General features: G+C 36.7%; 1 protein-coding gene across 2 annotated transcripts in view; it reads right to left on the bottom strand.

The window, feature by feature from the left end:
* Positions 1-4908: 4908 nt before the first annotated feature.
* PTEN (phosphatase and tensin homolog) overlaps positions 4909-12715 on the bottom strand; it is a 90054-nt gene continuing 82247 nt past the window's right edge. Inside the window, exons 7-8 of one of the 2 annotated variants that reach the window (XM_057308849.1) lie at positions 10951-11175; positions 4909-8382 (exon numbers count right to left, since the gene is read on the bottom strand). In XM_057308849.1, coding sequence (XP_057164832.1) covers positions 8197-8382; positions 10951-11175 — 411 coding nt within the window. In that variant the 3' untranslated portion in view covers positions 4909-8196. Of the gene's footprint in view, positions 11176-12715 lie in introns of both variants that reach the window. The other variant, XM_057308850.1, reaches the window with a different exon arrangement.

Below are 12715 nucleotides of genomic sequence, written 5' to 3'. Positions count from 1 at the left end.
TACTTCAGCTGACTTTTAATATGTAGACAGCATTGTCATACTTATGACAGATTATATTTTTACAGATTATATTTTTGAGATGTTTCACGATCTCTACATGTCACATTTAACTGAATATTATTAAATAGAAAAAGATAACTACATTTTTTCAAAGTCTCGGGTATTTCAAGAAGAGTAAAAACATGGTTTATTTTCTTGAAAATTAAGTTTGAGGCGTATTTATCATTACTATTGGAATGTACTTTCAAATTCCAGTGACGTAGGTTTAAGGAGACATGCCCAGTATGTAATGTTCAACCTTTAGGCCAAGAATAAAGGATGGGTGCAATATTTTTTCTAAATTTACATGACAATTTTTGTCACGTTGGGGAAACCCATTCCACTACCTTAATTTCTTCTAAAGCAAAATAAAATGTAAACAAACAAACAAACAAAAACTCAACAGACCCAGAATAAAAACAAAATGCAAAACTGCCAATGTGTCTTTAAAATCACTTGGAATTGTATTTTAAAATTAAAATTTTAAAGTAATTAAAATTATTAGCAAAAGCTATTAGCTGATATTTTCTTCCAAAATTTGCTCCTGATGGGAGGAAGAAAGTGACCAATAGCAAATACCAGATAATAAAGCCACAATAAATAAAAATTTGCAAGTTTCTAGCATATCAAATTAACTCAATTTTACTATTTGCCCTTTACCACAAAGTTAAATTTCTTGGATCTTGAACTGTGTGTGTGGGGGGGGGGGTGTTCCCCCCTTGTGAAAAAACTTTCTTTTACTACTTAGATATTGGTGCTTTTCAAGAAGTTTTTGCTCATATGAGTTAAGAATTAAAGTATACAGCACTAGGCCATAAATTTCACCCCTTTGATTTCTCGAGTAACTCAAAATTTATAACTTGTTTCCCATCGATAAATCATAAATGACATTTCCTTTCAGCTTTACAGAAATGTTTAAGGCCATAACAGAACTTTAACTTCTACTGAAAAGCCATATTAAGTATTTTACACACACACACACACACACACACACACACACACACACACACACAGAAAATTTTTTAAATGAACTCAACTCTGGGAATGAAGAGGAACATACTGTTTATATAGATTTTGTCAAATCAATCTAGAAAACAAAATGATTTAGAACACAATGACTACTTTGGGTGGCATTCTCAAAAATTATCCCTAGATATACTGGTAAAAATCTTAAAAACTCAGGAACCATATACAGGGAGTTGTAAAAGGTGAGAATGAAATTTTATAAAGGATAATGAATGCCTCTTGTTGCCCGATAGGATGAAAGAACATTCTAATGCCGCTGATTCGGGGGTCTGCTCAGTTCTCACCTTCCCAGGGAGGATGATTCCAGACTACCCTCTTCAGCCCTGCGGTCTCATCTCTCCACACCCGACCTACCTGACTCTCTTCCACAATCACCCCGCAGGAGCCCTTCTCACCTTACAGATGCTATGTTTGGTGTTTACCATCTGGTGTCCCTTGCTAGAACGCGAGCCCCATGAGAGCTGGGATCTGCTGTTCGCCTATTTCTATCTCAAGGATCTAGAACAGTGCCTGACAGATAGATCACAAGCAACTCATATTTTACAGCACCTGTCACAGTTTAGTTTAATAAAATCTACTTCCTCTCCTGGAGTGGGAACTCCTTAAGGGCAATAGAGGGTATGTCTGTTTTGATCACTAATATATTCCAAATATCTGTTATACATAGCAGGGACTTGATAAGTACTTGTGGAACAAAATATTTAAAACCAAATATTCAAAATAATTAACTTTTTAATTTTTTAAAGAAAAAATACTCTCCATAGGAAAGCATTTCTGTTTTTATGTCCAACAGTAGCCAAATGGAACTTGATATAAACATTTCCAACACACCAACTTTGGTTAAATGCACAAGTTTGAAAATAACTCATTAATGCACACATCAAGAAGCTACTAACAAATTCATTAATATCCAAGAGTCATTTCTGTATGTCAAAGGTCATCCAAGGTTGACATTAGTTTCATTACAATGAACTGTGAGATTCCAGTGAGAACTGTTTGCCTGAATCGAACTATTTAATCTCTGAAGTTGGAGTCTAGCACTCAAAAATTTAATTCATCCACCCACCCATCCAACACACATTTATAAACTGCCCTATAGGGCAATTTAATGAGAGAGGAAAGTAAAAACTGAAAGGCATTTGTAAACACGGGATATCATTTGGACAACTGGATAGAGCGGGCAGAAAATCCTAAAGGTGCACATCAATTAACGCCAGTAAATGACAGGCTACAGGAAGCCACACCTGAACCTTTTCAGAATTCCACTGCGGTGAACAGTTGACAACCTACAACACTACAGCCTCGATCCATTCCAAACAAAACCACTACCATTTCAAGAAAAGATGAGAAACCACATGCAACAAGAGATATAAATTATTTTTAATTAAAAAAATGAAAAAATATAAATCCTTGTTAAACACTTCATTTAAAAATACGCTTTATTTTAAAACCTGGTAATGCTCAAAGATGACAGTGGACTTCACTCGTATACGTAAAAATGTTCTTTAAATATCAATCAATACATTGCTAAGTGACACGTTGCCCTGCCGCTGAATTTTTTTCCACCAAAATCCTCGAATAACTATCAAAGAAGAGTTGCATGTTTTGTTATAAGCCCATTATACTAAACATGGTAAGTTCCAGAGCCAAAGGTGAACAACTCATGAAATACTGTCTTTGAGATGCTGGAAGTCATACCAGTACAGAGATTTCAAGACAATTAGCTGATAAACAGGCAGTAGCTTTTCCCTTTTTTGCAGGTGTCAAGTCAACTCACTCCAAACTGAACACCTGTTTGGGAACTGTAAAGACTGAGAAACTCATCCTTCTTCACCAACCTCCAAGGACATGGAAAGGCGATAGTGAAATGAACTATTGCATGGTGTCTCACAGGTTCTGTTTAACCACCTAACACGCAATTCCCAAATGCACGTTTAAAATGGCTTTTGAGGAGACAGATCTACAATGTAAAGCTTGTCTGTGCTAAATAAACATAACTATCTTATTTACTTAGACACTTATTCTGGTGCTAACAACATCTACACATCCTAATGAACCCACGGACCCGGAGAGGGGTTTTTTTTTTGGTTTTTTTTGACTCAACACCCTACAAATCCATGTCGCACATACTAAACTTACAGGTTTTGAGAGTATACATAGTACAAATTTCATTTCTTGAAGAAAATATATACATGGAAGATACAGGAAAGAATGATTGCATAGTCACAAAAAGTACCCATAATGGCCATGTCTCCACGTGGAGGAATTATGAGTGATCATTTCATTGTTGCTGTTATGGGAAAGGATTCTCAAAAGAGCTCACTTAAGAACCAGAGGGTATCACCACCAATGAACTTGTTCATCCTTTCCTGTCTTCACATAACCTACTTTTAAAGCCACCAACCAACATGAATTTGCCAATAGTGGCTACCCACATTCTGATACACTTGTAAGAAGGAAACTCCCTTGCAGGATGGAAAAAACAGCAAGATCATGGTTATAAGGGAATCAACTTGCTCCAAAACAAAAAGCAAACCAAAAAACCCCAAAAAACTGGTAAGCAACTTAATCATTAGGCTTCCTATGGCTGTACAAGCCTATAGAAAAATCAGTCTCTAACATTTCATCTTTAAAATTTTTAAAATACTGTACTTAAACCAATTTGGACTGATTATTTCTGTCTCCATTCCAGAAACTTTTCTCTCCGGGCTAGTTAACAGCACTGCCAATCAAAACTTACAGTTAAGTCATTTAAGACTAAGTTTTAGATGTGTGGCTAGTTATCTGGCAGGAATAAAAGAACAAAAAGAATTGGATGTTAGCAGCAAATTCATGAGATTTAAGGGTTTTGGTGTTTTGTCTGCCTTTGGAAGTGTGCAGGTTAAACACGGGTGATTTTAACTTCTCAGTGGACATGGCGGTGGCATTCACCAGAGCGCAAGAGCTCAAAAGACAGTGTGCTAAAACACGCAAGAACGAAGCTGCCGCTGAAGTCCTACGTTTCAGACATCGCCAAGATCTTCTTATGAAACACGGGAACTTAAACCTCATGATACAAATAGAAGTGCGTGCATACCCACACACTTTGCATACTTCTTTAGATGATTATACATTACTCACATACACTGTTTTTAAAAAGTCACACAACACAATGTAAACCTGTAATGACATTCAATCTCACTGTTACATACATGGTCTGCTTTATTCTCTTTCAAATTCTCCAAACACCGTACAAGCTACACTGTCACTTACTAGACCTTACTATGTTCCGTTGAAAGGAGGATACGCCTTAGTCTTTACACTTCGACGGACGCTAGAAATCACAAGATTGATTCAAGTACACAGAGTCTTTTAGACTACTCAGGACTATCAATTTTGAAAAGGCACAAGTCACAATGAGTAGATGAGGCTTCCCATATATGTTGATGGCAGGCTACGGAATCGAAAAGAATGGAAAAGTCACCAAGTTGAAATCTGAAGTATCAAATCCATGCTGGGGACTTACCTTTCAGACATCTGGCTTAGTGCGGGGGCAGGGTGGGGGGGGCAGTTTTTCAAGAATCTTGAACTTTTTCAGGATTAGAATGTTATTTAATGCGCATGAAACAATTTATTAAGTGTTGACTAAGGCCCTAAAAAAGCGCCTCTCTTAAACACGGGCAGATAGATACTCTATCCCAAGCTGACAAAGGCCCATGTTTTTATCACTGCAGGCTTTGAAGGACACAGTGGGGGGTAGGGGACGTTACAGAGAATCACATCTGGCTGGCTGTTATTTAAAAAGTCAATAATTTTAAACAATTTAAATGATAAATACTCTCATTTAATAAAACACCCACACAATGACAAGAATGAGACTTTAATCAGTTTTAAGTGGAGTTTATAACACTAAGAGATAAAGGGTTGTTAACAAACACCATAACAAATGGACATCTGATTGGTATGAGGCATTATCCTGTACACATCATATGTTTTTGTGTATCCTCAGTGCATAGCATTTACACACAGAGCCACTGCTGCACAGCACAAGAGTATCTGAAGAGGCTGAATCAGAGTAAGGCTGTTTAACAGACTGAAATGTTTAGTATATATATTCTCTATGAAAACAGATTGAACTTTTGAACCGGCAGGGTGGAAGGCAACGCTGCCGGACACTGCGGTTAGAGCCCCCACTTCCGTGCACAGTCCCACCCCTTCCGTCTGCATGCATGACACATTAACAGTATGTAAAGGTACACGAGGCACTTTGTGGCGACCACAGCCATCGTTATGAACATATTGCACACATTTTTCTAGAACTAAACATGTAACTTGTACCCTACTTTTTATTTTTTAAAGCTGAAACATTTGATGCTGCCGGTAAACTCCACTTAAGTTTATAACCTGTGCCACAGCAAAGAATGGGGATGCTATTTATTCAACTGCCCTGTAATAATTATGGCAAAAAAAAAAAAAAATGTTCGCAAGGAGCTACGGAGGACTTGGGATGGCACAGGGCCCAACTGTAAGCTTTCTTAAAAGTGATGCCTTCAAGTAACTTCAGACATGTAAGCGGCTGCACATCCAAAAAGTCTAAGTAAGAAAACATTCCAGAAACTCAAAGAGATTACCTACAGAATGCATTTCAGGCTAATTATGAATACTGTCATAAATAAAGTTTTAATCAGGACTCAAAAACCTTTCAGTCATAGCAATTCTTGTCAAATTCTATGGGGATGGTAACTGAAATAAAGGAGAGTAGTATGTATAATATATATTTATATATATATAATATATATATAATGCCATTTTTCCATTTCCAATGACTACACCATAAAATGTAAGCAAGGCTTCTCAAAAACATTGAAACATTCAAAATCAAAACCCTCATTCAGACCTTCACATTCCAAAGGAAAAATAATAACAGTGCAAAAGCCCATTATAATGTCATTATTTATGACCTGGCCCTCCATGTTACATATTGGAACAACACAAGTTATGTTTTAATATTCTGTGCCCAAAACTGTAACAAATAACAGTATTAATAACTATCTTCAAAACATGAATAGTTGATTTTCATTTAGGTCAATAATTTTCAGCTTTTATGAAAGTAAGGTGGTATATAAATTTCCATGCTGAGATCTTAGGAATAGTTGTCTCTTTACCAACTTAACTTATGAGCAGTCAATCAATTCTCTATATATCAATGTTTAAATACAAATGTGTAAATCCTAAGAGCTGTGTTAAAAATTTAAAAATTTTATTTGTTGAATGAAACTGATGAGGTATGGAAAACATGTCAAGATTATTTACTAAGAATATTTTAGATGAAGTTCTGCCTAATCTATTTAATCATCAAACTCTATAAATGCTGCTCTAGTTGGGTCCTATGCAATCTGTATTTGTAAATTAACTCGGTCAGACCACAGCTAGTGAACAATTTCAGCACCAATAAGTTATTGAAAATGAGATTTTACACCATTAAGAAATAAACTGGCTGGATATTTAAATGTTTCAAGGTCAAGGTATAATTTGAAAGACACCAAATTTCTGGGGGGAAAAAAACTTTTTAAATAGTATCTTCACATTAGCTTTACAATAGTAGTTGTACTCTGCTTAGAATCATATGCAGTCTGGGCATATCAAATATATGATATTTAAGAAGTGAAATTGAAGCCCTAGTCCTAAGTCTAGCACTATGAAGAAATGATTCAACACTGCACATTTAAAAAAAAATCTATTCTTTCAATAAAACATCGATGAAAGCGTTATGTGGGACAATTTCTACTGAAAAAGTAAATGCCTTATTATTTGTGCAGTGCTGAAAATTTACTGCAACTCTAATTTCCTTTTTAACACAAATAATGTCCTTTTAAATATAAACATTATATGTATTCAGTATTCAAGTAAAATTCCCTAACAGTTAATGACATTTAAAAAATGTGCAAAACTGCAAAACTCATTGTAATAGAATGTGTAAGGTCAAAAGGGCGGAACGGCTGACAGCTATTGGATTGAATTAAGTGCATCATAAATCTTTAAAGAAAAAAACGCTTACTGTAGAATCTCAAATTGAAATTTCCTGTGCAGCATTACAAAATATTTTATATTCAATGAGAAAAAAGAAGCTTGCAGGCAGCACGTGAAGCATCCACAGCAGGTATATGATTGAAAACTCATAAAGAAGTGTATGTGGTTGACTGATGTAGGTTCTAATAGCATCTGACTTTTCGCACTGGCCTTGATTACACACGGGAGATGGAGAAGGTGTTACAACTGAGAAAATGTATTTAATACATTGTCAATTTTCATCATGTTTCAAGCCCATTCTTTGTTGATAGCCTCCACATTTGTATGGTTAAGTCATGGTTGCTGTGTTTCTTATCTACGACCACATTATGTTTGTATCCCTTCACTTGTGGATTCGTAAGAAGTTGTGGAAGGTTCATTCCTGTCCCCCAATACAATTCACTCCCTCTAGCTGCCTTTTCTAGCACCAATATGCTTTAAAAAAAATAAAATGCACAAAACGACAAGCAGTGACAGCGGCCAATCCCTCACACGTCCCGATGAAACCGCAGCGTGCTGCAGAGAGGTGCGCAAGACAGCTGGACGTGGTGTGCGGTCCAGAGCCCAGCACTCCCTCCACTCCCCTAGCCCGAACACATGCAGTACAATGTAGCTAAACCCTTGAGAAACTCCTCTGAGCCAACTGCAAACTCATCTGTGCCACAAGTGCAGAGGGGTAGGATGTGAACCTGTGTATCACAACACTCTTTAGCCACTTCAGTTGGTGACAGAACACAAAATGAGAAATTCCTACGTATACACATCAGTCTGTCTCCACTTTTTATAAAACTGGAATAAAATGGGAAAGTGCCATCTTTATTTATCCTAATTGAATTTTAAATGTCCTTTTGACACAAAAAGGTATATACATGACACAGCTACACAACCTTTTTTCAACTGGACAACAAGTGTCAAAACCCTGTGGATGTATAGGGTAAAACAAGATTGGTCGGGAAAAGAGAATTGTTCCTATAACTGGTAATCTGACACAATGTCCTATTGCCATTAAAAAAAAAAGGTCCAATTGCAGTTTATTCAAGTTTGTTTTCATGGTGTTTTATCCCTCTTGATTAAAAAAAAAATTCAGACTTTTGTAATCTGTGTATGCTGATCTTCATCAAAAGGTTCATTCTCTGGATCAGAGTCAGTGGTGTCAGAATATCGATAATGGTCAGGTTCATTGTCACTAACATCTGGTGTTACAGAAGTTGAACTGCTAGCCTCGGGATTTGATGGCTCCTCTACTGTTTTCGTGAAGTACAGCTTCACCTAGAGAAAAAAGAGAGAGTTTAAGTGGAAAATCCATAAATCTGACTACTCTTAAATGACTTAGTAAAGATAGGTATTTTTAGCAGATTCGTTTTTTATAAAAATGCGATGACAAATAGGATCTTCAAAAGGCAGCTGTCTTTTAAATGACCCTCTTCTTTGGATTTCCTATGTCTTCTTACACACTGAAAAGATACACTGGGATGTTAATATACTAATCTTTAATAAGCACAAGCTGCAAGCATTAACTAAATAATTCTACAAAAGAAATGCACTGACACTGAAGTTCATCGATCGTTTACAAAATGTATTTTCAATCACAAAATTCTACAAATAGCTGAGTTCCAAAAGAATGCTGCACCTAATACCTGTCTAAACCTCAGTGTATTTTCTGATACAAATATAATACTAAACAAATACAAGCACTGTATTACAAAAACACTGACCAACAGCAATGTTTGGGATCCCATTAGTTCTAAAGGTTACGAACAACAGACAGCGATTTAACAGTGAACGAAGGGCTCACAGGCAGTGGCAAGAGAATCGTCAAGCAACTCAAGGAGGCAGGTATTTCCATCTCCAAGGAGAGGAAGCTAAGGCCCAGAAGGGCAAGCAGGCAGGAGAGGTGAGGCTTCAATTGGATCTGTCGTGAAATCCCTTGCTCCTTCTGTTTTATCTACAACCCCTCCCCATTATCCAAGAGTCATCATCACTTCTCCTCTCACATCCAACATCTCTTCCATCAGCAAATCCTTTCGGGTCCACCTGCATGACACCATCTCTACCTCCTCTCCACATGCCCACTGCCACCACGCTAGTCCAAGCAGCCACCACCTCACACCTGCACTAAACCCCGAGGCAGCATCTCACCTCACCTCCCTGCTCCGTTCTTGCCTCTTCTCCCTACTTCCTCTCCAGTCTACATTTTAAAGACAAAATTCAGATGACATCCTTCCTGTGCTGAAAACACACCAATATCTTCACACTCGGACTAATGTGCTTTAGTCAAAGTGACTGCTTATCTACTGCTCCTCAAACACAGGAGAGTCATTCTTGTCTCAGGGCTTCTGTATCTGCCCTTCTGTCCTGTCCCTGATATTTGTACAGCTCACTCATTTCGTTTAGGCCTCTGATTAAATGTCACCTGCTAGAGAGGCCTTAACTATCCAGCTAAAACACACCAAGATCCTTCTCTATCCCACCTCTGCTTCATTTGTTGATAAGCACTTACCATGATATTTGTTTACTGATAACTGAAATAGTTTTTCTTTGTAATCACAAATATATATTCTTGTAATATTAAAACAGGAAACAATAAAACTCAAGGAAGTCACAGCATAAAAGCTAATAAATAAGGAAAATGCAGACTTAGGTAAAAGATGGTCAGTGGAAACCCATGGATTCTAAAAGACCTTCTAACCACTTAAAAGAAATGTAAGATCTAAAGGCACTTAATAGTGGATTTACTTTCACTTAAAATATGTTATTTTTAGGATTATTCGTAATATTCTTACACTTACCAGCTATCGGTAGGCCTGCTGCATATTATAAAAATGGAATGAGGCAAAACGAGAGAAGTTTTGAAAAGAGAAAGGAGGGTATGGTGAAAGGAAGGGGGAAAATCAGGTAGAAGGAGAAACAGGAAAGGGGAAGGAAAAAAGGGCAAACTACCACTTGGAAATATTGACAAATCAGATTTTTTAACCTGGAAAATTTTTATCAATGCACAGGAATAGAAATATGCACACACATCACATATAGATATAAGTAATGACCCAAATAATTCCATAATATGAGGAAGTAGAGCTTCAGAAAGGGAGTAACAGAAGAGGATGATTGGAGAAGGCCTTCAGAGCACCAAGACTGAAGCAAAGGCTACAACATGGAAGGGTAGCCAAATGTGGGAAAGGCAGGGAAAGGCAGAAGGTGGAGAGGCACAGGGAGAGAAAAAGAACTGAAGAGACTGGAGGCAGGAGGAGCTTAGCATTTGGAAGAACTGAGAGACCAGAATGGGTGAATCTCGAAGCAGGAGGAGAATGTGGCTAGAGCTCATGCAGGAGGTAGGCCTGTGCTGAAATTATGTAGGTCCTTGTAGGTCGTATCAAAAAACCACAGGACTTTAAAAAGTATAAACAGGAATGACACAGTCACGTCTGTTTTAAGATCTCTCTGAGGAGTTGAGAATAAATTGGAAGGGGACAAAAGCAGGAACAGTTCAGAATATTCCATATGAATCATTCCCAAATGATTGAGTTCCCTTTTACTTCTTTGTTCCCCCATTCCTACTTCATATCCCATAAACTGACTTCCCCTTCCCAACCCCTGCCCCAAATTTCACCAAACAACAAAGGCAGGGGGGAGAAGCAGTTTTTGACTGTGTGCATCCATGTTAGAAACTCACATTACTGATACCTAAATATTGCTTCTAAATAATACTTAATTTAAAACTTAGACACACAAGTCCTTCACCAGCTATACACTTAAAACACACACATACATACACACACACACACACACACACACACACACACAGCCACACACTAATTCCTCAAAATGTTTTTAACTGACCTTAAAATTTGGAGAAAAGTATCGGTTGGCCTTGTCTTTATTTGCTTTGTCGAGATCATTTTTTGTTAAAGTGAGTACTAGATATTCCTTGTCATTATCTGCACGCTCTATACTGCAAATACTATCAATTTCTTGATCACATAGACTTCCATTTTCTACTTTTTCTGAGGTTTCCTCTGGTCCTGGTATGAAGAATGTGTTTACCCAAAAGTGAAACATTTTGTCCTTTTAAAAAAAAAAAAAGACAAATTTTAAATTTTTCTTAAAGAAGAAAATATACCACCTATATTCAACATTTGCCCCAAGAAGTCAATAAAATAAGCCACACGTCATTTGATAGTTTGGATGAAGACAAACATACAGACTAATATTTGGCAAGCTCTGGGTTATTGTTGCATCCAATTCACATACACTTATTCATTCTTTTGTTCAAATTTTAGACCAAAAATGTAATTCCGGAAGTTCTAAGATAATTTACTTTTGTTTTAAAACGTTAGGTAAAATATTTCCTTTCTTGTCTAATGTTAGCTTTAAAAAAAATGTTTGAGTTTGTATGTATGTGCGTATTAAATAATCAGAAATGGGTTTAATGTTCTGTTTCAACGAGTTATCCATTACATGGGAGCCTGGGTGGCTCAGTCAGTTAAGCGTCTGCCTTTGGTTCGGGTCATGATCCCCAAGTCCTGGGATAGAGTCCCACATCGGACTCCCTGCTCAGCGGGGAGTCTGCTTCTCCCTCTGCAACCTTCACCCCAAATCCTTCTCTGTCTCTCAAATAAATAAATAAAATCTTTAAAAAGTTATCCATTACAAAATTTGCTTTAACAAAAGTTCTTGGAATGTCAGCACAACTTCCTGATGAAGCAAGGCAGATAGAAGCAATACAAACACTAAGTGCCTCCAGTTTCTTACACAACAATATGTGTGTCTGAAAACGTTCAGAATATGGTGGAAGGAAGACAAGCAATTCTGACTTTTTATGTTTTAAAATGCCTATTTTTAAAAATTACTACTTACAAATAATACGAGGTCCTGTTGATCAAAAAAACACGTCAGAAGTTCATCACTTCAAACATTTCTTGATCAACATAGAAAATGTTCTCTCTCTCTCTCAGTGACTGGAATTTGGCCTACATCGGTCACGTGGCAGTTAACGATGTGCAGCTTTGTGACATCTTAGCTGGTGCCTTAAATTGCCATTAAATCTCTTATTCTAATTTACCTTCGAGTTTTGCTATTTTCCCAGGAAGATGGTAAGACCCTTAAGTTTCTTACATTTAACTGTCCTTTTATCTATTAACAGTACCTAGCAATCTCATATGTAAGTCTTTAAAAAATATATTTGTTAACTTTAATTATTTTAGCAAAGTTATTGAGTTAGTAACTGTATACATATTTTACTTAGAGTCAAAAGAACATAAGCTAGTAATATTTAAATCTCCAAAAATGTGGATTCAGTATAGGTACTGATTATATTAAACCTGTTTTTGTTTAAATCACAGCAACATATAACAGGCAGGGAAAATCACATAACATGGAAATATATGTAAAGTAATCCCAGATACAGAAATATTACAGATCTTAATCTAATCTTCAATTTTACATGTAAAAATTAGAGTAATGTACAGATGATAAGTGAAAGTAAGAACTTAATGCAATCCTAAAGGAATAGGGAGACAGTGATGCAGGTACCTATTTTTTAAATTAAAAAATAAAATTTTAGGGGCACCTCGCTGGCTCAGTTGGTACAATGTGTGACTCTTGA

The sequence above is a fragment of the Ursus arctos genome, unplaced genomic scaffold (assembly GCF_023065955.2).
Source record: "Ursus arctos isolate Adak ecotype North America unplaced genomic scaffold, UrsArc2.0 scaffold_7, whole genome shotgun sequence".
In the NCBI taxonomy this organism is placed as follows: domain Eukaryota; kingdom Metazoa; phylum Chordata; class Mammalia; order Carnivora; family Ursidae; genus Ursus; species Ursus arctos.
Note: the sequence above shows the minus strand (reverse complement) of the source record. Positions and strands in the feature narration are given on the sequence as shown.